We start from the raw sequence: 27,353 nt of genomic DNA on the forward strand, positions 1-27,353 counted from the left end.
GTAGCTTTTTCCGCCAAAAATGGGGGTAAAAGACGGGTCCGCTTTAACAAATCTTCAGTGTGTTTCAGAGAGAACACACAGTGACGCGTTTGACTGACTGGCGAGCTCAGCCTCAGTTCAGATGTGAGGTTTAAATAACAGAGAAGGGGGGAAATAAGTTCGCTTGTCAATCAGGGAGACGCCAGGAGTACAGCTCTTAAAACACATGTTCGATGATGCATTTGACTCTGCCCTGCAATTACTGTCCCTCTTCACCCCGGCGCATTCTTTCACCACCGTCACGAGTGCTCGAGGAGTAAGTCAAGTCAGCAGTATAGCAGGGCAACACAAGATCATATAGGAAAAAAATAAGACGATATGCAAAATGATAACATCGAGCAACAAAAAGGCAGAAAAAAGATAATCAATGTAATCTTTCAAACAAGGCGACAGTATATTGTGATATTTTTGCTCTTCTGTAGTTTAGTTAAAATACACCCTAGAAGTGAAAAGCACAAACTCACCACCACCACGAGTGTAAAAATCCCGGAGGTTCCCCGAGTGTGATGTTCTTCTCCCATCGAATCTGCAAGGAAGACAGAGGAGGCTAATGAAATATTGCCACATGTTTTATGCACACTGTAATCATTTAGCTGAAGTGTCCTCCTCTGCTTCAGTCAAACAGAGAGAGATGAAGAAATGGGCCAGAGGGCAGAGGAGTGGAGAGTGCAGTGGATAAAACACAGTGGTCACCTTAAAGCAGCCGTGCTAAACAGCAGAGCTACTGTATCTGGACTCACAGATAAGATACAGGAGATAAAGACGGATGTGGAGCGGGTTTTGTGCAGCCCTGACATCATTCTGTAGTGCGCTCTTCTGATCTGATCACGGTTTTGTTTCGATTCCAGGCAAATTTCCATTACTCATTAAATATTATAGAGATGAAGCTGAGTGTCAGGATAAGAGGAGCTTAATATTAACCTCTTAACCCTCATCTGAACCCGTTTTGGCTTTGCCCAAATCTAAAAGGAAAATGTAACACAAGAGCGACAAAAACGTGACTAAAAAGCGATGAAAAAGTGACAAAAAAGTGTGACCAAAACTAGGGATGCACTGAAAAAATACGATATCGGCTACAAATACCCGATACTGAACAGACACCAGTTTTGGCCTAAAAACACAACTTTGACCACCTTAATCTAAGTGAATATGGGCGTGCTGCATATCATTGTAAAGCTAAGAACCAGGGGAATTCAACCAAATTAAACCTCCGTAAATGTATTTTTGATCGCCGCGCAAAATTCTGCAGTTAGCAATAGCATGCTGGGTCAGAAACTATAATAGAAATACCTAAATTAGCCAAATAAAATAAAATAACCACTGCTGAAGCCAAGTGTTTGTATTTTAGTGTAAGAAAAAAACTGATCTAACATATTTGTAATGATCAGATCACTTTATGTGAGTTGTTTATAGAATAGAATAGAATAGAATAGAATAGAATAGAATAGAATAGAATAGAATAGAATAGAATAGAATACAATACAATACAATAGAATACAATACAATACAATACAATACAATACAATACAATAATAATGCCTTACACTTGTAATGCGCTCTACAAGCCTGTATTACCAAGTTTCTCAAAGCGCTACACTGTCGTCATTATTCATTCACTCCATACTCTGTGGTGGTAAGCTATTGTTGTAGCCACAGCTGCCCTGGGGTAGACTGACGAAAGTGAGGTAACCAGTCTGTCCAGGCTTCCTGGTGTTACCAAACGGTCTCCCATCCAAGTACCGACCAGGCCCTTCCCTGCTTAGCTTCCCAGGTCTGACAGGATTGAGCATAGCAAAGGCGGTATGGAATGGAATAGAATAGAATAGAATAGAATAGAATAGAATAGAATAGAATAGAATAGAATACTCTATTTGTCATTACACACAAGCATAATGAAACTTGTTTGGCTCTTAAACCTTACATTATATCAATGTAACCTACAACAAAAAAGCGATGGGAAAAAAATGTCAAAAAAATTAAAATAAATAAGGACAGCGTGAGGATGAAGATCCATTTTGATTAGTTTTGTAGGTGTTAAGCTTTCAAATGCATTTGACTGGATTTGGGCAATGCTGAACTGGAGAAAATGTGCTTGGTTATGGCGGGGGTTAAGAGGTTAAGGTTGCCACTGCAATACGCATCCTTTCTTCATCCAAGGTTCTGTTTTTTTCCGCACTTTTCTTACAACCTTTTATTCGAACTTGGAACTTGCAGGCTGGAATCGTGAACAAATCTACACCAGGGAAAAACTTGCTCTGAATCAAGTCCAAATTAGGGTTAAACCAGGTCTAGTCAGGAGTCTAAATATAAAACAAGATCTAAACAAGGACAAACAAAGGAGGTCAAAAAAAATTGATAAAACTGTCTCAACACTAAACAAAGTCTCAAACTGTAGAGGAGCCTCAGAACTGCCTGAAGCGGCCCCCACAACACCACCGGCGCCCGTACCACAGTTTTACAATATCTACTGCCGTAAATAAGCACATAACTAAGATGCTAAGTGGTTGACTGTTTTAGGAAGTTGTTTCATATCATATCTGAGCGAGTCTGTAGATTTAACAGCGCTAAAGAGCCCAGTGCCGCCCAGAGCTCTAGAGCGTGGAGTGGCCAAGTCCTCCCGGGTCCAGAGCCTATTGTGTGCGTCTATATAAATGTATGGGTGTGTGGAGGGGACGCGTGGTGCTCTCTGAAGGAGGGGCACAGGCTAATTGAGGCAGAGACCAGGTTACAGCTCTCATTAGACTCCACCGAGCAAATTGCGGATCAGCTGGTATAGTAGTGTAGCCGGAGGAACTGAACTAAGACACTAAAGCTTCTGCAGAGACAGGTTCTGATTAACAAACAATGTCCACTTCTTGTTATTAAGTGCTTTTCTGCCAGAGAAACATCTGTTGTGTTGAAGAAAAAGAGGGGGAGTTATGTAGAACCAGAGAGCAAGTGATCACAAAGCCACTGTTGTGAAATCCTGTTGTGTATAGTTTTTTTATTACACATAGAACACACAGCAAATAACATATGGGCACACAAAGACCAGAAATCCTTCAACAACAGAAGTGCTCTCACTGCTCCCTCACCTGCACTTATCTTCATGGATTCCCGGCTGTTGGCAGATGGACCAGCCTCTAGCGTCGCCTGCCCCACTGCATCATCGCTTTATTTGCTTACTCTCGGCGAATGCCATTTACATTTGATTGAATTTCACTTGACTTCAAATACTGCTCAGGATCACAGGGTCACTTGTTTCTTGAAATTTAAATTCCGCTGTCAAGGTTGTTGCTTATCATTGCTCTTTTGAAGTCGTATGATGTGGTTGGTTTTTTTTAATGTTTCCCAAAGTGTGGTGTGGAGGTGCACATACGGCACTCAGGGTCCTCTTCAGGTCGAATATTTGTTTAACCCCTTACCCTCCGCCTTAACCGAGCGCATTTTCTCCAGTTTACCCAAATCTGAAAGCTTCTTGACTGCAGCTCACAGCCTATAGGCCAGTGTAACGCCTCATTTGAAAGCTAAGACCTACAAAACTAATCTAAATTGATCTTTTTCCATTGCGCTGTTGCCGTGTTCTCGCTACTTTCATGCTTTTTGTTGCGTTTACATCACACTTTTGCCACATTTGCCCCACTTTCTTGTTGCTCTTTGGTGGCTTTTCTGTTGTGTTTTTGTCACACATTCTCATCACTTTTTGTCACTTTTCTATTACTCTTTTGCTGCATTTTCATCCTCGTTTTTGTCTCATTTTTGGTGCTATTTTGACACTTATTTTCAAGGAGCTTTTAGATTTGGGTAAAGCCAAACTGACGAAAACCTGCTCAGTTCAGGTGTGGGTTAAGAGGTTAATTTAGAGACATAAAACTACTTTTGTCAAGTTATCCTGAATTTAGGCCTGATTCAGCTGAAATCCACCGCTGTTAGTCCAGACCGTTGGACAAAATGCTTTAGCCCTTAATAAAAGTTGATCATCTCCACATACACCCTCATGATACTGCAGTTTGGGAGTATAATGGATATAATAAAATCGAAAACTTGTAATGAGAAACACTGTGATTGGCTAGTGGACTGTCACAACAAAGTTTGCTAACAAGCTGCTTATTGAGACGTAGCTCATACGACCATCACTGAGCTAATTACTAGTTTAAATTATAAAGTTTGTAAAGTTGTGCTTTGTTCAATCAGATCTTCAGAGTGGAACTTTCTGTTCAGTCGCTTTCACAAACTTGATGATCTGACACGCTACATTTTAATATTACAGAGGTGTTTTTTTTTTTTATGCTATTTTCCAACATTTTATGACTCACTTTTTTATGTACGGATCACGGTGCAGACCAGTCACTAAAAAATAATCAAAGCATGTAGACGTTTGATGTGTGGGATTAGCAATGACAAGTAGCTTAGACTAAAATGCTACAGAGTTTTGCATGATATGAAAAAAGCAATTGCAATATGTTCTGATGGTCTTGATATTGGGATAATGATATTTTTCTTAGCTAAAAAAAATATCATACATATTATTTTGAAACCTTTGCTGTAGATAAATATATATATCATATAAATCTGATTCCAAAAAATATGTTTTCATGTTAAAATAAGGCAGCTAATGCATAAAAAATAGCAAAATTTGTCAGTATTTTCAGCACCAAAATCTTAATAATGGATAGAGCAAGAATTAAATGGCTTTATTTAGTTGATATATAAGCTACAAGGTTTTTACCAAAGCGGATTTTCGATGTCTTGTTTAGTTTTTGAATACACTACATATATATAAGTGAAAAATCTGTAAATACTCTAATCTCACCTTGTTTTGTGCAGTTCAAAGCTCAATAAACTATCTGGGAAAAATCTGTCTGAAAAAAAACTTCAAAATATCAAGTACAAGGAAAGTCTTGAAGTCTGCAGGAGCTAAAGCTAAAGTGTCATTATTGCTCATTTTAAGAAAACTCGCCCTAAACTTTTTTTTTAACATCTGCGCTTGTATATTTCTCCAGTTGCCGCAGCCACGGTCTCCCAGAAAGGAAATAGCCATATTTGGATTACAGTGTCATCTCGGGCATCTTTCGCACTACACGTGGATACCAAATATGTCAATATTTACAAATGAATAAGTGTGGTAAACGGCCAGTGAAATCTGAGGTGAAATCTGCAAGGTGTGAGTTTGGACTTATTTAACTCTGACATTAAAACTAAGACATTAAGGAAGAAAATTTGATGTTTTGACCTGCTGTGTCTCGCCTTCAATAAAATGTGTTAAAATAAAGCTTAAAATGACAAATCGTTACCGTAACAAGCCTAAAATGGAACTACTTTATGGAAATAACTACATTCAAGTTAATATATGGGGCCATGAAAACAGGCGCTAAATGGCGAGTGCGAACTGAAATCTCCGACAGTTGGGAGGAACGAGGCTGGGTACATTGCGGAAAACTGCAGCACCTTGGGAGAGGTCTACGCACCAAGGCTGTCCCAACTTCACCTGATACTTTGACAGATGAATTATGACAGACAATACTTTTGCTCTGCCATTAAAGGGCTCTGTCAGTGTCGTATTAAGTGCATCTGAATAAAGACTGGGGAGGTGTTGTCCAGCCCTGGGCCTTAACATGGGGCTATTAGCAGGAAGGATGTCCATTAGGATTAGGAAGCAACACATTAGAGACCTCACCTCTTCCACAGTTCAAGAGCCTACAAGCAATGTAAACTTAGTGAAGTTTAAGAGTTTGCTTTTGGTTTTTAGAAGTTAATTAGGGACTATTTTGATTGGTTAAGACTTCAATCGCACTCACTTGTGGTTCGCTGATGTGATATGTCTCAAAAGTTTCCGAGGACATTTTCAGTAAGGCGTAATTTACTGTAGATTTATTTTTTCATGCGTTTTATTTGGTGAAATAATTCAAATTCAAGCCGTATTTGTTGTGATTTGCTTATGGTTACATCAACTCTTAAGAGTAAACAGTTGCTTGAGTGTACAGTGGAGCAGCTAATTGTTTGTCAAGCCTTTATTTATACTGTTTATAAATGCTAATAACACAGGACAGCTAATCACAGCAAGTAGGCACTCTGATGTCATATTTACACAACAAGAGCGCAAAGAAAATAGCCTGTGCTTAAGAGTGTCCACAGAACACGTTCATTATGAACGCCGTTACAGTGGTACAGTACAGTGGGTGACTCTGTGTAATGTGAATTCCTCTGGTGTTGACACAATGGAGGGGGATCCCACTTTAAGAGCAGGAAGCAGGGCCGAAGGAGAGTCTTACCTCTGACAGGAAGGTCTGTGCGGATTTCTGAGCGCCGACATGGAGCAAGTACTCGTACACGTATAAAGCTAACCTGTAACACACAGACAGAGGGAAAGCGTGAGGGGAGAATGTCAGGGAAAAATTACTTGTATAGAGCAGTTTGAAGTGTCTGTGTGGATATGGGGACAATATATTGTAAGAGTGTTGTGTTACACAGTAGAAGAACTTCTGAAATGTCAGATTAGAGTAATAGAGTCATATACATTTCATTTATCTCATTGCCGAGCCCATATTTAACCATAATTAACACAAGTATTCAATTTGCAAACCATGTAAACAAACAAATGTCAAAAATTCACAAAAGGCATAAACAAATACAAAGGCAATGACCAAATCATTACAAACTCAAGTGTCAATCACTAAAGCCGTGGAAAAAAGGCGTCTTAAGAACCGACTTTAAAACAGGCAATGAGTCGACCTGCCTAAGAAGCAGGGGCAGTTCATTCCATGATTAAAGGGACTAGATGCAAGTTGGTCATTTTATACTCACTACTGCCACCTCAGGTCATACATGTAACTGCACCTTCTATATTAAGCTCGTGCATGACGGCAATTCGGACCCGATGTAACACATTTTTTAGTGACAGTCCAGGATTATAGCAGCAGTTGTGGTGAACAGGTCTGGGCTCATTCTACACATTAGGACATTACTGGAACATGTAAGGGGAGGAAAATACTAAATATTTGCATTTTTAAACTCTGTATAGTCCCTTTAACCTTTAGGTGCTGATTTCAAATGTCTTGTTTTGGCAGATTTTGCTGAAAAAACAAAGTACTTACAATGTTTTGGTTAAATTTAATGGAATGACGAGTGTGGAAATAGCATGGTCAAATATGTCAACAATATTGTGATCTCAAACAGGATGACTTGTACAGTCAATCTCTCTTCAGACATTAAGCTTTTACAAAAACTCTACAAAGATTCTGGACAATTAAAGGGTTAAGCGCGATGTAAAGCTCTGAGCTCAAATGCCTGTGTGGCACCGAGCCACATCCCTGTGGTTTGAAGAACTTTAGAGTGAGGCACGCAGCCAGAGCCTGCAGTGTGGGAGCTCACAGACGGAGACTTCCCCAAAACACAGACACTCAGGTATCTGCCGTGTGCTGCCACTTTCGCACCACTCCAGGCACATGCAGGCTTATGTGAAGGAACTGAACATTTTCAAATACTTTCAAGGAATTCAAGTATAAACAGAAACAAGTTATCCCCACCAACACAGTGTTCACCCCATCCAAAAGGAGAGATACAGTCAGTACTAATAATGCTGCGAGTAAAACTAAATGACAATAATCCAGGGGCGGATGAAGCTTTGGACCAGTGCAGGACCTCTGGCAGCAGCAGTAAAACAGACTGTTCAGATAAGAATAACATCAATGCTTATCTTCAGAGGACAGCAAAAGGATATACAGTCAAAGAGAGTTCATCCAGTCGCCTTTTTATTTGGAGTTTGCAGGACATCTTTCGGAAACTTAAGAAGAACAATGAGCAGGAAGCGACTTGTTAGGCTTTTTATATTGATCTCTGGTGCAGTGACCGTGCTTAAGTGAAAGTGATCAGCTTTGTGTAAACTACAACAGGTCTCGCTGCGTTAATTAGGTGTGAGAATCCTCGCACTTAATTAAAGCTGTTAACCTCCTTCAATGGGGAGGTGAAGCGTTTTCCTCAACTGTAGTGTTGCAGTTATATATTTGTATGCTGCTATAATTACATCAATGTTTTCAGACTTTTCTAATCGAACCAAATTGATTTGTTGCCGGCCGTGTGTTGTTGTGTAGGAATATGTTTTGTTCTATATTTAGTAATAGTTTGTTCCCCCTGGGACAAACTACAAAACAAGAACACATTCACGTCAATAACCATGTCATCACAATATTTTAGGATTTCAGGACATAAACTTTATAAAGGCTATGTTATGCAATGTGGGACCAAAGCAAGGCTAAACAAGAGCTACATTTTTTTACTTTACAGCTGCGTAAACCTCAGTCAGATGGAAGTCGTCAGTGGCTATTGTGTCATCTATACATTGCAATAATAATTTGGTGATATATTGTGCAGCCCTATAGAGTGTGAAGTGCCTTGCTCAGAAACATAACAATATTTAAAAGGTTGGTATAAAACTTTATTTATTTGAATAATGTCATATCTGCTTGAATAATTCCTTTAGGTTTACACCCAATACAGTACTATTCCAATTTAGATGTGTTTAGTTTTGATCTGATCTTGATCTAGACCTGGTGGTACTTGGGGGTCAAATATTTCATGAGGTGTTAAGTTTGAGACGATTTGTAGACAATACTAAATATAGACCTGTTGTTGTGACTACAGTGCACGACTCCCTGGAGTTTGAAGGGTCCCCCTGCTTGAACACCCTCAGCTGCAGTCAAATGCACTAAAACCGCATGGTGCAGTGTGAAATACCCAGAGGCCTCTCTCAAAGGAAGGACTGAACAGTGATTCCCATGAGCACCGCAGAGCAATGAAACTTTCATGGCAGCTCCGGTGTGATCTGAGGGGCTGCGTGCCCTGGCTATGGGCACCTGCCCTGCTGCCATGCATTATTTAAAATCACTCATTCAATCCAGGCTTCAGGGGACAACTTTTGTCCTGTGTCGGAGGCTGTGAGTGGAGGAGGGTTCAGGATGTGCAGGTAAACGGCACGTGGGGTCGTAGGACGAGGTCACAGTTCGCACCTTTCTCTCTGCACTGCAAAGCCTGGATTCATTGCTTCACAGACCTGCGCTAGTTACACATGTCACTCAGGAATAAAATATGAGAAGCTTCCAAGACCGACCGCAACCACACGCAGGCCACACCACGTCTCCAGTTTCTCCTGCTACACGTTTCACTCTCTCTAAAGAAAACAACACACAGCACAGCAACACATGAATTACTATCCAAGCTATGCACATGAGCTTTGTCAAAATGAACCTCCACCTATCAAGTCTTTTGCTGCATGTTCGCTTATAGAGAACATATCTACCAATTCCCCAGAAACACACCTGACATTTGGCCCCAGGCAGCCCCTGTACTGCTGGTCTCCCCACGCTCGCCTCCAGAGACAAGGCCATCAGCAGGGAGTTTAGCCAGCTAAAGCACAGACAGTTAGCAAATTAACTTCCATGTCTTTGTTTCAATAATTCAGCAGAGAGCAGGAGCCAGGGCAGGGCAAGAGGGAGGATGTATTAAACTTCCAGTATAGGCATGAACCTAAGCAGTGTCTTTCATATGGCTCAAAATCTGACAAGAAAGGAATAAAAAGGCATACAAGTGTAATACTTTCAACATCTGTGTGGGCAGTTATACACTGTATATTACAAATCTTATATACGACTACCTGGTATTTGGTTTATTAAAGATGAACAAAGGTTATCTACAGGCAGCATGCACCTCACACATACAACACTGTTGTTTCTATGATCTTGTCTTATTTAAGGGCAGTTCATTTGTCAAACCACATCTGAGCGAGTGTGAACTGAACTTTGGGCACAGGTTCATTCATGACAGAGACTTGAGTCTTATACCTGTCGCAACATCTGACCCAATCTTTGTATGTAAAGACAAAACACATTTCCCACAGCCTCTGGTGACTGCAGTCCTCCTACATTACTGAGCACATTACAGAGGTTGGAAACAGAACTCTATTCTGGTTAGAACAGAATAGTATCATACCTGTTTGCTGCACACACAGATGCGTCTTCAAGCTGCTGATTAAAACGCTCAGTGTTGCCAAACTTATTAACAACTTTAAGGATGCAGTCTCAATATTTATACTGTCTTTATTTAGTGAAGAAATGAGCAAATTTGCACGGATGCAGTGAGAGCAGCCGTGGAAAGCAGCATTAATTGACTGTTGACATGTGTGAATGAAGCACAGTGCCTCTGAGGGTGCCGAGCCTAAATCAAGAGCTTCTTTACTTTTTCAGTAGTGTTTCTGTCTCTGTTAGTGGCAGCTCTTTATACTCCGTCAAAAGGCTAAAATGCAGATGGCAGAGCCATCTGTGTAGAATCAAAACCATGCATTCAGACTTAAGATCCCAGTAAACTGCATGTAAATACGTGGGAGGAGTCAGAGGAGGAGTGAAGCATGCAAAGAAATCCATGTTCAAAACAAACTGATTAACTTTACACTTGAAGTTCTCTCAATAACAAATATAAGCACTTGTAATTGTACAAAAACAAACAGAGCATTGAAAACAAACATTGAGCGTAGGAGAGTTGGAAACAGTGGCTGTGATTTTAAAATGAGACGTTTGATCCAGCTCTGAAATATTGTTGAGAACAGCACCTTTAATTAAGACTCCAGATCCATCAGTGCAGCTTCACAGAGGTTCCTGTTACTAAATAATGAGGTGACATTAATACAGAGCTGCTGTATTACCATTGTTCAAATTCAATTAAAGAAATGTGGGGAAAAAAGGTGTAGGGAGTAATTAATTTGTGCCGTCACAAGGACAGCAGCCTTTCATTATTAGTAATATTATGATACGAGTTCATGGGCTTTTTTCAAACTTGTCTGGTCACAGTAGTTTCCCAAGGATCAACACTCGACTCTGTCCTTACACAGGCCATTGTCCGAGGATGAGCACACATAATATTCTCCCAGACACCTCCTCACAAAGATGAAGTGCACTCGTATGGCTACTGAATTCCTATACATTTAACACCTCTCTCAAGTCATTTTCATTGTCAAACTACCGATTTACATTTTTTCCTCTGGTTCCTTTAAAAATATGCACCCAAGAAGACGACAACATTCTCAACTACAAACTGCATCTATGCACAGACTATCAATGCAGGCAAGAATCACAGCTGTTTTGCATTTGGACGAACCCAGATTTCTTGAAGCTGAGGAAAAGTGGCGCGAGCGTGGTTTAATTTTGTGTTCGCTGTTCAAATCCACCACAGTATGTCTGGGCAGATGGATGTCACTCCAGATGATACAACATGCTGCCGACGAAAAACACGCCACTGTTAAAAATCATAAACGGACGCTTTGCAGGAGAAATGTCTCCCAAAAAGGAAATCCTACTGTGAGACAAAATATAATTGGTGATAGCCTACAGTTGCAGTCATTAAACTACGATGCTGATTGAAAACATGACCAACACATCTACTCCTTTCCATATCGTTTTCTGATAGATTTACTTCATGTAAAGTCAAAGTGATTTTAGTTTGGAAGTGAGATCCAGAAATGACTGAAGTGTATGATGCTCCAACAGTTGAGGCCACTATAGTCCAAGATGAGAGAGAAAGCCTCCTCTAAACAAACTGAACTAAAGTGGTCTTTGGCTCATGTTGACCTTTCCTCAATAGTGTGTTGCCAAAATAAAATAAATCCCTTTAATTGACCTTTTTGAGTACCTTATTACACCTCAATGTTAAGATTGTGTGTGTGTTAAGGAAAAACACTTCAGGTGAATAGGGGTGAATAATTTCAACAACAAAATCAACTTTTCCTGTAGTTTAACTGACCAAAATATGCGTTGATATGTATACACTATGTAACTGTTAATTTCTGTGTTGCTGCGTCTTGGCCCAGGGCACTCTTGATCTCATTGAGTTGTTTTTCCTGGTTAAATATTGGTTTGAATGGATGAAAATAAGGCAGTAAGGAAAATATTTTTTTTCTATGCTTTCTTTCATTTATTGTTTCCATATAAGAAACATATTTTCAGCAACAAAATCTGAATAATGGATACAGACAGGTTTACATTTGTAGTTGTTTTGTTGATTCTCCCAGATGAGACACTGGACATTTTGTTGAGTAAACTAGTTATTACATTTTTCCTTGTTTTGGGGCTTCAAAAAAAACCTTTATAAATGTGGTGTCTGTAGGTGCCATTTTTAGCATCACTACATACACTAACTATAAAAACAAAGTAGGTCTCCATCAACAATACTCAATTTTTCATGTCATTTTTGCTCTATTTAAGTCTGTGTTTACTAGAAAACGATTACTAAAATAGTTGTCGACTATTTCAATAATCAATTTGTTGTTTCAGCCCGAGTTCTATTTACCATTTAAATGTAGAAACAGTGACTGAGTGCAATAATTGAACATTGTGAGAATTAGGAGCTTATTTGTTTCTAAGTGAAAGTTTACAAACTGTGAAAACTGCATTTGAAAATGACAAAAGAGGTGTGCCAGCAGTGTCTCCCTTTAAACACATATAACCTGCTAAATGGCCGTCAGTCCAGCAGCTGTTATGTCACACAGGCACAAGTCCGTCAAGGGGCCTCCTACTTGACAGATCTGAATATGTAAAGCGCCGTTTGAATATGCATTTATGAATATGAGCAAACTCTGATACAAGAGGGCAGCTGTTGTTGAGCAGTACATTTACAAGGAAACATGTGTTGGCCCTGCAGCGCGGGTTAACACTGGTCAGACAGGTGAAGGCGAGCGGCCAAGTGCTGTCCATTATGTCTGGACAACACCTGTAGGCCAAAGACCAAAACACTGAGCAACAAGAGGCGGCAAAAGGAAAGATTTGATTTACAATAAAAGGAAACAGTGAGGATTTGTGAGCAGCATTCATGACTGCTCCAGCTCTCCAAAGACTTGTATTTCCTATTAGTTAAATTATTAATCCGCCTCAAACACTCATATGAAAGACATGCTGCTGCTTCTGCACTGATTTCGCTCCCAGTACAATAATAAGAAACACCACAGCAACAAAAAAAAATTCAGATGTGTTTTAAACAAAGTCTTGAGCTATAAATGTACGGCAACCACAGGTGTAAGCTGATGGATTATAATATTAATGTATTATGGTCAAAGGTCAAGCAGCCTTCTGTTTATGAAACCACCTGGAACCAGATTGATCTAACATGGCAAATACACATAACAGGATAATTTCCCGATAAAGTTGTATAAATGTGAAATCAAACACACCGCAGAGTAATAGAGTAACATAATCAAGTAAGATTTATCAATAACATGCATCCCAAAAGACTGGCACGGATCTTGGATACTTTGCAGTAACACCCTCTTCCAGGACACCGCTGCTATTAAACAACAAGTGCATCACAGCAGGGGTCCAAACTCAGACAACCTCTTTCAAGCAGATGCTGATAAAAATGTGCGATACGAAAATACAGGTCTTGTACACAAAACTTTAGCAGCAGTGTTGCCTCTAACCAAAAGTGCAGACAAATTAAACTTCCATTGCCATTTTAGGTCTATTTCAAAGCCTTACCAAAATGCAAATGGCATACGCTTAGGGCTGGAGACTTTCATTAACTAATACAGGCACAATATGAGGAATAATGTAGCAGCGTGGTGTTAAAACACATAGTGGGTTTTTGTTACAGCACACAATGGAGACCGAGAGGTAATCCTGCTTTCATTCTGAATGGACCACTTTTGGAGTTTAAGTCTGGGGCAGGACCAGCTCCCGTGTTCACAGCACCACAAGTGACAGAGCCTCTGCATCGTGTGAGCGAATGCCCAAAAGTTTAATCCAAGTGAATGGAACCAAACTTTAGATCGCCAGGTGAAGCATGAACGAGTATTTAGTAACTGGATAAAAGCGAAATAATCCCAGCATCACCAGGAGCTCCAAAACTCTGTGCGTAACGAGGCGACTGTGGCAAAACCATATGCGCAAAGTGAAGAAAACGTGTTTCAGCTCGGCTAGTTTGAGAAGATGCACAATTGTTCTGTTCGGCTACTTTGGGAAGATGCACACTTGCCTCTAACAATGACTTTCTCCTAAAGCGTGCAGAGTTTGAGAAGTTGCTTCACACAAACGTTATTTGGCCAAGAACGCGGAGCTAAATTTACAACAAAGTTTGGGTAACGCACCTCCAAAGGTGAACGAAGGGGAGGGGTGTAAGCACACGCAGGAGCGCGCTTTGACTTTTGAAAATAAAACGAGTTTAGTTTTCCGAAGTTGTACTTAACCCTCGTCGCGCCCCGCGCCCCTCGTTGTTGAACAAGCAGGTATAAAGTGTAGAAATAAAACACATGCGAGCCGCACGCGTTGCACTTACTTTTCTCTCGCTTGGCTATCGGAAGGGACGACAGCTCCTTTACCTTTGGCGTACATGCTGGATTCTGTTTTAAGACTTTTGCCCCACTCAACACCTGTCAAAGAAAGCAGCCAGGAAAACGCTCCATCTCCATAGCTACCCCTTTAGTGTTTTTCCTCCCTCCCCCCGTCTTCTCCCTCCTCCCTCTGCCTCCCTCCGCCTCCCCTCCGCGCGCCCTCCTCCTCCTTCTCTCGCCTCTCCCTCCCTCTCTGCGCTTCTCTCCTTTTTTTTTTTTTTTTTTTACATCTCCAACATTGGCCACAAATCAGGCACAGTTTCTATTGGGGGGACTTGAAACCGTCCTCTGTTGGATTTTTTTCCCTCCTCAGCCGCTCTTCCACAGGCTTGGCTGTCCTCCCTCCTCTGCGCAGACGGTGGGGGCTTCTTAAAGGGGAACGCACACTTCTTGTTTACTGACCTCAGAAACATGAGCGAAGTTGGGTCTGCCAGAGAGGCCTTGCACCGTGGCAGCTCTTTTCAGGGCAATGGATACACTATTATTATTTGCCCCTTTTTTTTTACAATACATAATGCAATACATTTTATGAAGAATTGCAAATCCACTGAATTAAAGTTATCTTATAATTTGTTTGCACACTTTTAACTGGTTCAGTAAACCTGGATCTGAAGTAAAGGATGATTTACATTCCCCAATAATCCAAAATCATTTAAAGAATGTTATTTAAGAAATTATTATTTAAAAAATAATCAGGTAAAGGAGCTTTTAGTTAGATACTGGCATAACAAGCAGCAGTGGAGAAATCTCCCCGTGCATCGGCATGCTTTAATATAGTTACACTATAGTGAGTTATGTTTTTTATGTGGGACAAGCATGGTCTTTGTTAAGTGTTTTTAATCATGTAATAACTATGCAATTATTCCATTACCAATGCTGTGCTATTTTTTTCCTTAGCTATAATGCAAGAACACTTACATAGAACATACCTACTATACAACAGTCTCTCCTCTCACACATTCCATACAGAGTGAAGAGATTTGTCTTCACTTTGAGAGCCCTGGTGACTTACTGTAAGCGTAATGCCTTAAATATGGGGGCATCTACCCAGGGGGGGTCATTCTGATTGTCCCCGGTACCTATGTTCCCCAGTGCTGCTATGTCCTGTGAGCATCAGGGAGCATCGGGTAACAGTGGCACTGATGGCAGCGGTACCTTTAGTTCCTCACTTGTGTAGCTTGGTGTATCATAGCGATTTGTCCATTGATTTAGGGCTGAGATTTGGGGTCGGGATCAGAGGCCAGATATCAGACTCTGGAGCAGGCAGGCCTGGGTCTACAGGGGTGCAAAGGACTGCATTATCATCTCATTTGGCTTTGAGCATGGTGCAAGTTTAGCAAAAGCTAAGAAGCACCTGGAAGATTGGTCAATTGGGGAGGTCCAAGCCCACAGGAAACCAAGAGCATCTTTTTATTTTTTTTTATTTTTTTACATATCCCCTTGCTGTTGTAGCCTCAGCTGTTGACAACTTCTCCAAGAGAACTGACTTGTGACTTCTCCTCTCGTTTTGACACCTCTTTTTCGTCTAAAAATGACCCGACAAAATGAGACGAATTGGTATCACAGGTCTTTGGCTGCTGTTGCTTTCATCTTTGTAACCACACCTGCCTCCACAAAAAACGCTCTTCGTACAGTAGGCTATGTGTCTTTATGTGTCATTTATGCCCCCAAAAGTCAGAGATTTTTGCAGCACTGGCCTCCATCTATTGGCTTGGTTTTATATGGGATCAGCGTGGGATGCTTTTTCCCTCAGCTGTGATGACCTGCCGCGTGCCCGCATCAATCCCCTTTCAGCGAGCCTAATGGAGTGCAACAGTGGTTAGACTTATGTGACACATTGTTGTGTACTCAGTCGGACCACTCTCACCCGTCGGACCTCTTCATCAGACAACTCATACTGCACTTCCTGCCCCGTATCCCTCTGTGGGTCATCCACACAGGTCACAAAACACAACCTTTGGACCAAACAATGACACGCGCAAGTGTTCATTAATCTTCTAGGGTGACGAGACTTTCCAAATCAAAAACTGGGACGCAACAGGAATTCGCCAGAGGGAGCTGCATTTTCCCATCCCGAATGTTCAAACCGTTCAAATATTCAAAGTAATAAACTTGACTTAGCAACCTGTACTCGTATTGGAGTAATATTTGATCAGGAACGTCTGTACTTTACCTCAAGATATGAAATCAAGTACTTTGACTGCTTTGGACACATTGTTCCATTCAACCAGCCCTTTTGTTTTCATCTCTACAATCGACTTCTGATTTACTATTTATACAGTACATCCGCCTATATCAATGTCTGGTCAACCCAAGAGAACTTTAATAGTTTATTTCCAGATTGAGTGCAGTTTGTCTTTTCCGCTTCACGTCTCTAATTCTGACGAGATCTCTCACTGATTTCTTGTTAGCTGAAAGGGGGATTGATTATTATTCATTACATCTTTGGCACAACAGTGACCTGAGGGCAGCCTACTTTCGCTGGCATTCTCGCACCTCTGACTCCAATTACAAAGCAGCTGTAGGGAGGTGCCACTGCACTTGTTCCCCATCACCCAATGTGACCGGCGTGGGCTAATAGCATCTAGATTAGCTTTTACTGGATCAGCGTCCCTTCAGGGGTCATCAGAGTGAATCATCTGTATCCTTATGACCCTATCCTCTGCATCCCATTGCCTCACACTAGCAACTGTGTCCATTTCAGAAAATTCATGCAACTAGTCTTCCTCTAAGCTCCTAACCTCAGCATATGTTTACTAAACACCGTCCTCTCTTTATCTCTATCTGATAACAATATCTTCAGGACAACACAAGTTATTTCTTTAATGAACTCATCCTATATAATCCTGTCCATCCTCTTCACTCCCAAAGAGAACTTCAACATCTTAAACTCTCCTCCAGTCCCTAATACAGCTCTTTTAAAAACATCATCATTGTTCATTATTGTTGTACATTTATGCTATTCATTCTGGATCCAAATTTCAAAATCGTCACTTGTTACAAAGCGCTCCCTGATTCTGTCTATTGACTTGGACTTCTTGAGTTTTAGTATTATCGCTGCATCAAAGTAATCAGAATGGCAAAAACCTATTTTACTACCCTTTCCATCTTTGATACCATACAGTTAAAAAAAGGTCATATCCGGTGCAGGACTCAAGGCCTTCACTGTGCAGTCCTTTGTATAAACCCTTAAAGCAGTAACAGATCCTTGTCCGAAGTGCTTCCCACAGTGCCAGTGTTTGACAGCAAAACAAGACATTTCAGTGCGGTCCAAAAGAGGAATTCCCCGTTGTCGTTCTAGTTCTTGTGCGAGGCCAAATCATAATTAGTCACAGGTTACTGTCGGTGCACCACTGCACAGAGAATTTACCACCACCATCACGTACGACATGTTACTACATGGTGCAAAAAAAGAGGATTTCCAAAAACAAAAGAATGATACAAATTGAAGCCTCTCTCCACCTGTTTATGATCTGTGTGCAAACCACAGATGGAAATACTTGTGTTTTTATATCATTAGTACAATGATAATAAAACAGTACTATCATCAAGTGCAACAAAAGAAAAAAAAAGAAAAAGAAAATAATATTACCACCTGAGAACATTTACTGATTTAATTTTGTGACAGAAAAGTGAAAACAAAGCCTCATAGTTGTTTATGGGTCAACATATCAGACAGGTGGTTGTATTGTGATGTTTTTGTTGTATTCTCTGACCATGACCAAAATGGCAGACAGTTTTCTCGGAAACAAAATCCTGCGCATCAACATTCTTTCTTACGGTATAATAAAAAGAAGCCATCTGTCAAGATTTACCTTCGTTAACATTTTGTACTGCTTTCCTGATTTCGCTGCTTACGCAACCCCTGTCCCAAATTTAAACCTGTCTATGTGCAGCTATGTGTCAGCCTGTCTGTCTGCCTGTGCCGACCAGCTGTTGTTTCTGCCCTGGCTTCCTGTCTGTTTGTCTCTTTTCATTTGCGTCATTTCACTTTTGGTCCCCAAGTTCACCCTCTCCAATCCCCCTCCCCCTCCCCCCGTCAAACAACCATCCACCCATATTCCAACCCACCCACCCCCCCCAACCCATCTGACGCCCGGCGGCCACTGACTTCTACAGCGATGAAGAAACACTGCCACATAATGAGACACAAAGCTCCTCCACTTTTCGCCCAGCCTCATCTGCAGATACAGGTTGCACATGAAAGACGTTATAATAAGTTCCATCTCTTATATCTTTCTGTAGAAGCCCTGTAAAAATGTTCAAAGTCGTAGCGAACTTTGAAAACACTATTCTCCATATTGGATTTGACAACAAAAAAGACTTAGTGGCTTCAGGCATCTGTGTTACATTTGGTCCTTTTCTTCTTTAACTAGTACTGCTCCTATATAATCGTTAGATGTAGCAGCAGGCAAAAAACGCCCGGTGAATTTAGTGTGGAGCCCAGGGAAGATTGGCCGTTAAGAAGGCATCATAAAAAGCAGTTTTGCGTCAAAAAGGGAAACCAATTGGCCAAGTGATGTAAAAGGTACTAATGAGGTGATGAGATGACTCAAAAATATATAAACAGAGAGCAATACAAACCATTACAGTGAAGAAGACATTTATGTAAAAGTTAGTAGTTGAGGTACAGGTTCCAATCCTGTTTTGAATGATGGATGATTATCGTATTGTAAAACCTACGCAGCATGATGAATGAATGTCTTACAAAGCCAAGCTCTTATGTTATGTTGTTGTTGATTTCAAATGTCACCCGCCTCATTCTACTTCTTTATGTCTGCGTGTTTGTAACATGGATCTCAATGATGTCTTTGATTCCCTACACGCACACTGCACATCAGTGAGATTGCACACGGTCTGTAGGGTCCTTTACATATTCTGATTAGCCGTGTATGTAATTAGTCGTGATTGTAGTGTAAAGATAACAGATGCCGTCCTTCACTTTAACACTGCGTGGCTGAATACTCGGTCCCTTTAAGAAGCACGAGAGTGGAGCGGTGGTGAAAAAGCCGGCAAACAGAGAGAGAAAAGGAGGAGGAGGCAGCGGCCGTGGTTATGTTCTCATGTGTTCTGTTCTTTTGCATGTGGGAAGAGGCGCCATGCACGAACACATGTATACCCATCTCCAAAGTCAGTTCATTACTCTGTTTGCCCAGAAGATCATGCAGTATATTGTTTAGTAGTTTGGGTATTGAGTATTTCACATGAATATTCAAGTAACTTAATCTTTCCTATAGGGTTTTCTGACATTTGACTCACCATTCAACAAAGACCCATGAGTCAATCTGTAGGTGCACTTGGCAACCACAGTGTCGCACATTTTTCCTAATATTGAGTCAGACAATCCCGACTATCTAGTTTTGCATTATTATCATATTAAATCATATTATATTATATATCATATTATCATTATATTATTATTTTTACCAAGATCTTGCAGTGATGATGGGAGAGTGCGACCACTGTGCAAAGCCTTCTCCAGTACATCCCAAAGATTCTCAATGGGATTGAGATATGTGTGAAAATGATGTCTCATGCTACCTGAACCTCGCTTTCACAGTGTGCGCTCGGTGAATCCTGGCATTGTCATCTTAGAATGTGCCAGTGCCATCAGAAAAGAACAAACCCATTGATGGAATAACGTGGTCACTCATGACGATCAGATCGTCAGCTGATCCTATTCTTTGGGCACACAGTGTTGCTGAACCTAAACCTGACCAACAGCAACAACCCCAGATCATAACAATTAAAGCAGTACTAAGTAACTCATGCTCCTTGAGGCCATGCGCGCCACTGCAGGCGTCGTAGCATGTTAGTTTTTTTTTACTTATTAATTGTCCGTGAGAGTAAATACTACGCTGACAGAAAAGACAAAGTGAAAGAGGGATATTGTGAATCCGATTTTTTCACTCAAACTTCCCTGTAAATACTGTGTAAGTGGCGCTAGCCCACAATTAGCTTTGCCCGTTAGCCTGTTAGCTTCTTCTTCATGATTGCATTAGTGTGTATTGCGCCTCGGACCGGCAGGCAGGAAAGCTGCAATTCTGGTTTTCTGGCCAGAGACACCAGTGGGAGATGTAAGACCCCTCAATCATCCCATCAACCCCTGTATTACGGACTACGGAAAGGATGTATTAAGGTAAACAAGTTACTTAGGACTGTTTTGAAGCCATGGTAGCGACTTGTTTTTTGGTCAGGCTACTGTAGTTGTTAAGCCTGCTTTGCAGACTGGTGTAAATGCAATACTGTACCTTTTGTGAGATTTGGCAATGCAGATGGTTTTATCTTTAAGGCAGCTTGTGTATAGAATAAGAAAAAAAAACACCATTGTTCCAACAACTTTATGGAAACCATGTTTATAATCTCAAAAGCAGGGTATTGCGTATTTAGCTGGTATTTGGTTTAAGAGAACACATCTTGATCACAATATTACCCTTGGCCTTTCGACAGCTCTGTCCCTAAACTCCTCCTCTCACCGCCCTGACTCCCCATCAAAACATACCTCAGGCTTCTTGAATGCAGCATGCAGTTTGGACAACGCAATATCAGAGCGGGCTGCATTCAGTTTGACAGATGGTATTGCCTGTTGTTGCTCTGTGAAGCTGTGCTATGGATTGAAAGGTTATAGGTATGGCCACAGGAAGAGTTTGGGAAAGCATAAACTGGCATCACAGCACTTTGTTTAATCCCCGCAGAGGCTTCAAACATTACTCATAAATGGTTCACAACACAAGTTTTTTTGATGAGGGAACAACATTGTAACATAGAGAAAAGCTCTTAAAAGTCCAGTCAGTCAATCAGTCGCCGCAGGTTTTCGACATTGACGGGTAGAGCAAAAATCAACACACAATAGATCAGGCCATTATTTCTCATGATATCAGGGAGAAAGAACAGCACCCTTTTTTTTTTCCCCCAGTGCGGTTTCCTGCTCAGCTTCAGTCAGGAACCACAAACAGCTACAGGCCCAACCCAACAGAAACATGTGGTTGCATCCTGTGCCTACTCCTCACTCTCTCCGCTATTATCCACTATGCACCGAGTCTCGCCATCCTCTGCCACCGCGATCTACTGGCTCCCTCTCACACACGGGAGTCTTGCATTACCACAACATCTTTTGAGCGCAGCCAGCCCGCAGCGCAAGAAGCTGGATTGCGGTGCCATGATCCCCTAAGCTGATTCTGCTGTGATGAGGGACAGCCCACAATGGTGACAGACCAGCACGCGCCACTCCACAGCTACCAGTCAAATTGCATCATCAATGTGAAGCCAAAAACATGGCCCTAAACACGCCATGCCAAGTCACCCCACCTCCTTCTCTCCACAACTCTCTCAGTACAAGGATCTCTACTCTTCCCCCGCCTTTGTTACCACTTCTTCTCTTTCTTTTTTTTCTTTTTTCTTTTTTTTTCCAAAACATGCACGTGCAGGCTTGCCAACATGCGTGCCCACATTGGTTTGGAAGCAGCATCCGTCTGCGCTTTATGTCTCCCACGCAGAGTCGTACCCCTATTGCCAGTCGACATGGCGTACTGTGACCTCCCCCTGCCCCGGGCCCTATGCATGTGTGTGTGTATGTGTGTGTGTGTGTGTGAGAGAGAAAAAGAGAGAAGGGGGAGGGGACCGGAGCAGACGGGTAATGGGGGTTGTCACACCAGGGAGGCAGAGGCGCTTGTGTATCCGCTGTGCCCTAGAAGAGGCAGAGAGGGAACTAACTGGTGCTATTATGAACATTCACGCCCAAAGTCAGACAAAGACGGGGAATGGTGAATGATCGATCCAATTTAGCAACATTGTTTGTGAACTGTGGGCCACATCGACTCTGCTGGATGATACAAAATAAAAAGTCTACTACAGAGTGCAGATGACGAACCTCAAGACACATAAGGAACACATATGCACGCTTCGATTTTGTGCTATTTAATGTGAATTGTAGTTAAATGGAAGCGTTAAACAGTTTTGTAAAGTAATGCATAGCCCATCATCTGCAATGGGACTCACACACATCCTAAATCCACTCACAATCAATGCAACGCAATGACAGGTATAATGTATGTTGTTGTGTTTTTGTTACACTCAAAATGAATGAAAAATGCAATTGCTATTTTTAAAGAAGGGGTATTGTGTTTTTGGCAGGTAATAGTCTCAAACAAACAGATTTGTATGATCTCACCGTGAGCACCTCCCATGTCCCTTCTCCTGCTCCCCTTGGCTGCACAGCTGCTTCCATGAAGAAGTAAGAAATAGTGTTTTCACTTCACGATAACGATTAAGCTTAGCAAGAGATCAAGAGGTGAGGTACACATGCGTTTAAGACCTCTGGAGGAGCTTTTTGTGGGCAGCCACTACCTCAGTGCTGAGAACAACCACCGATAAAGATCCAAAGATTACTCAATGATGCACAAGTGGATCAAAACACCAGGTATGTTTTTGATGAGAACAATATTGTAATATGGTGAAAAGCTCAAAAATGTTAATTTAACATAACCGCTTTAACCTCTGAACCCCCGCCTTAACCAAGTGTATTTCTCCAGTTCGACATTACCCAAATCTAAAAGCTTCTCGACTGGAGCTTGCAGCCTATAGGCCACGGTAATGCCTCATTTGAAAGCTAAGGCTTGTCGTGTTTTAGTTGCTTTTTCATTGCTGTTTTGTCACATTTGCGTTTTTGTGGCTTCTTTGTTGCTTTTTTGTCACTTTTTAGTTGTTTTTTTTGGCAGTTTTGTTTTGCTTTGCCAACACGTTATCATTTTTACATTTACGTTTTTTTCAAGAAGCTTTTAGATTTGGGTAATGTCAAACTGGAGAAATGCAATTGGTTAAGGTGGGAGTTAAGACATAAAAAAACCTTTCATATAGACACTTGAAATCATAGTTTCACATTAAAATAACACAATTTGTCAGAAAGCTCCATTTTGTCATTCCGATCCAAAAAGTCAATCACACCCATGCCATATTTTCCATGTTGTTGCCATACCGATGATCAGAAATATTGAAATCGCAAAATTCAGCCTCTTGCACTTTTTCTATCTTGCAGGGCATTTTTTCTGAATGAGCTCAGTAACATTTGGTGGATTATAATCTTGAAACTTCAATAAACCTCAGTCACATTGTGGGCATCCCATTCTAAACAGTGGTGAGCTTAACTGGACCAATTTGTGTAATGCCGATGGATGCACTCTCTGGTTAAACATGAGACTACAGACTGTGGCAGACTGCTCATGATGCACCAAAGAGGTCACCAAAAGGACAGTGGATGACAAGATAGCTGGAGGTGGGTGCTGCGCGGCGCTTATGTGGGTGGGCAGCAGTCTACAGTAGGAGGCTTGCTCTATCAAGTGAACAATAGCGCACAGAAAGTAAACACAATTCTTTTACACCCACATAAAGTGAAAAGAAAACACTCTGGAGATCCCAAAATAGCCTCATAAATGGATGAACAGCTGCCCATGTTGTTGAGGGAAATCAAAATCAAAAGACGCAGTACAGTGAGTAACACTTTTGATCAAATTTATCAATACTTGGATTTTATCTGCATTTCACTTTGTACCACAACTTTTATCCGATTGTAAGGAGCTGTTGCCTGCATGGACCGTACTGCTTCAAAATGTACTGTAAAAAAAAACAAAAAAAACAACTTCAAGCCTCAGAGGAGACAGCGGGAATGGCGCGCTGCAGCTTTTGTCTCAGTGTGCGCTGGTGTGAAGATTCAGATCAGAACCGAGGCAACTCAACAGGACGCCCAGGGAACGCCACTGCAGGCTCCGTCTGCATAAGGGAGAACGCTCACCAGGGCTTCTCCTGCATCCCCGCCTCCGATTCAATGGAAGCAGCTTAAAATAAAAAAAAAGTTGGATGTTTTTTTTTTCTGGGAACAGGGTGTATCTATGTCTTGTGTGAAAGGGGTGTGAACCTTGCAGAAAATAGGTTGACGTGACCTACATGCAAGTGGCTGCTTATTAGCATACACCCATATTTTATATAGCCTATCCTACACAGACAACAGTGACATGCCATAAAAAGACAAGAAAAATAAATTGGACTGGGCTTGTCAGACTGATGTATAAAAATTGCTATTTACAAATCATCACCTCCACTTAAGTTAAAGGAATAGGCCACAGTTTTTAAATGCTGAGATACGTTCTTACTTTAGCTTAGACGAGTTGATATGTAGCTGTTTTCTTTTCTTTCTTTTTTTTTAATCTTTATTTGAATTGGGACAGTGCACATTAATTAACATGTGTTTTTTCAACATGTAAATATGCCCGAGTTAGCCATATAGGCTAACTTTCATCCGTAGTCCCAAGGCAGGTTGATGTCATGACAGATAAGACAAACAACAGGCACAAACATACAGCAAAACACCATCACAGAGACATAAAAAGGCAGTGAATGATGAAAGACAACATATAGTTAAATATGTAAAAAAAAATAGGTAAATAACCACAGATAAAAGATCAGAAAGGGACAATTCACAAAACACAACAATCTTCCACACAGCAAGACATGTATCAGTGGTTGGTGACTTTAAACCATGGTGGGTTTACATGTCCGATTGTCCAAAAGCCACTTCTTCACAGAATTGTAAAAGTGTGGAATGAGGTCAGGTTCCTCAATTCTGTTGGGATCAAATCCCAGGAGTGAGCTGCACGTACTGAGAAGGCAGATTGTCCAAAAGAAGTCTTTCTAAATGGGATTTTACAGTCTCCTCTGCTTGATGAGCGTGTGTTTGTATTTACATTCAGCTGTATAAACTCCTGTAATGGGTGTGGGGCAAGTCCATTTAGGGTTTTATAGACCATAATTACATCTGAATATGTTATTAAATTTTCCCACTTTAAAAAATTATGTTTGGTAAAGACTTTACAGTAGTGATAAGAATTGTTCTTTTTGTCCAATGTTTTTACTGTCTGCTTATAAAGTCTTTCTACAGGCAACAATGTGGTCTTGTTGGCCTGAGACCAGCTTGTACAGTAGTTAATATGTGAGAGAACTGTGGCATTTAGGTACAGTTTTGAAGCATCACTTGTTAAGTTATTTCTAATGTGTTTAAAATTCACTAAATTGAATTTAATTTTGTTCCTCAATTTCATAACATGTTTTTTAAATGATAATTGGGAATCCATGGTGACGCCTTAATACTTGTATTCTTGCACCACTTGTAGTGCTTGCCCATCCACCAGAACTATTGGGTCACTCTCTTTGGTTGCCTTAGAGAAAAACATACACATAGTTTTGCTAGCATTTAGGGGAAATTTTGAATTTTTTAACCAACCTGGTCGTTATCCGTGCCCTCAGTTAAACTCAGTCAACTTAAACAGAGCACAGACGGCATTAGCATTTAGCCTCTCCTCTTCTCATCTATGGATCCAAGTGGAGGTGAAGTTTGAAGTAACCAAGCTCCACATTTCCCCTATTTAAATATGTTTACATGAGCCTGTACACGATCCAAGTATAGTCACACAAAATAAAACATGTCGATTTTCTAAGCGGATAAAAGGGGAACTATATTGCAAGGCATAGTAATATTACTACACCTTGGAATATAGTTCCCCTGCTCTGCTTAGAAAATTGACATGTTTAATTTTGTGTGACTCTACTTGGATCGTGTACAGGCTCATGTAACAATATTTAAAGCCACACCGTGTCACATTTCACCCAATAAATAGAGTGAAATTAGGGCTGTCAACATCGCATTAATTTAATTATACTATTTCAACAAAAAATATTTAAATTTGTCCTTATATTCTACTTCATGAACCTAAAAGTTTGCAGTTTCTGTCCAAAAGGTTCAGCACAAAAGAAAATGTCTCTAAAAAGTGAGTTATTAATCCCGGTATGAGAAGAAAATGGCTGAAGATCCCGGTTATCAGCTGTTGGGTTTCACATAAATATGAAACTGTGGATTTGGTCAATGAAATGTGCAGTCAGTAATTACATGCTTTAAATTGAAGTGTTTTATGTTGGATAAGTATTAAAAATGAATATAATTATTAGAAAAAAATTAACTGCGATTAATCGCATTTCACAAGTGCGATTAATCGCAATTAAAACAATTAATCTATTGACAGCCTTAAGCAAAATACTATCATTTATTTCATGGCAGATAATTTTTGGTTTAAAACAAATCACAAACAAATATGTCAAAAGAGCATGCATTTGTCTCCTAAGACCTGATTGTAACTTCACTGGGAGCTGGGATGTCTCCAGCTCATTTCCATGGAGATGTTGAGTAAAGGCAGCCAGATATAAGATTTAAATAGGTTAGGTCCTCATCCAAATCCATCCTTTGATGACCCACAGCAAAAATAGCATTTTCTGGGACTAACTGGTCATTTGGAGCATGTTTTGTAGTGGCAACAGTAGAATCCAAAATGTTACGCAGTGTGCCTTTAAACAGGGAAGACGTGGAATAGCTTGGCTGCTTCTAACCTCAACTCCGTTTGGATCCATAGATGAGAAGAGGAGAGGCTAAATGCTAACTCCGTCTGTGCTCTGTTTACGTGACGGAGGGCCAGACAGCTACATATCAACTCGTCCAAGCTCAGGTAAGAACATATCTCAGTATTTAAAAACGGTGGCATATTCTTAAGTCCCCTTAAGAAATAAGAACTAGAATAATTCAAAGGATATTTATTTTATACAAAGGATATTCGCAGTCTTCAAAATGCCAATTAGCTCCATTCAAATTACAATTTTAATTTGTTTGTGATTAGTTGTAAAGCCCTAATTTACATCATTTTCATAGTGTCCATTGTTTGCCAACACTTTCATACACGCACACACCAGAAATACTGTCAACAATCTCCACTGGTGCAGATTATACTATAAACATGATAAACAAGATCGGCACATGTTGATACGGCATATGGCATTCGAGCAGATAAATCCATATTAGCATGATACAGATGTGGATGGCAAGAGCTGTTCACATGTAGAATATTAGCAAAAACAAGTGATGTTTGTGTAAGCC

The 27,353-nt window shown here is 40.7% G+C and overlaps 1 protein-coding gene across 1 annotated transcript in view; it reads right to left on the reverse strand.

Annotated features, from left to right (window-relative positions):
* Nucleotides 1-14,493, reverse strand: part of ssbp4 (single stranded DNA binding protein 4) — an 84,605-nt gene extending 70,112 nt beyond the window's left edge. The window contains exons 1-3 of the mRNA XM_079574467.1: nt 14,329-14,493; nt 6,291-6,363; nt 504-565 (exon numbers count right to left, since the gene is read on the reverse strand). Of these exons, the coding sequence (XP_079430593.1) occupies nt 504-565; nt 6,291-6,363; nt 14,329-14,384 (191 nt within the window). The 5' untranslated portion in view covers nt 14,385-14,493. The remainder of the gene's footprint in view (nt 1-503; nt 566-6,290; nt 6,364-14,328) is intronic.
* Between the last annotated feature and the right edge of the window lie 12,860 nt (nt 14,494-27,353).

Source organism: Gobius niger (genome assembly GCF_951799975.1).
Source record: "Gobius niger genome assembly, chromosome: 17".
In the NCBI taxonomy this organism is placed as follows: domain Eukaryota; kingdom Metazoa; phylum Chordata; class Actinopteri; order Gobiiformes; family Gobiidae; genus Gobius; species Gobius niger.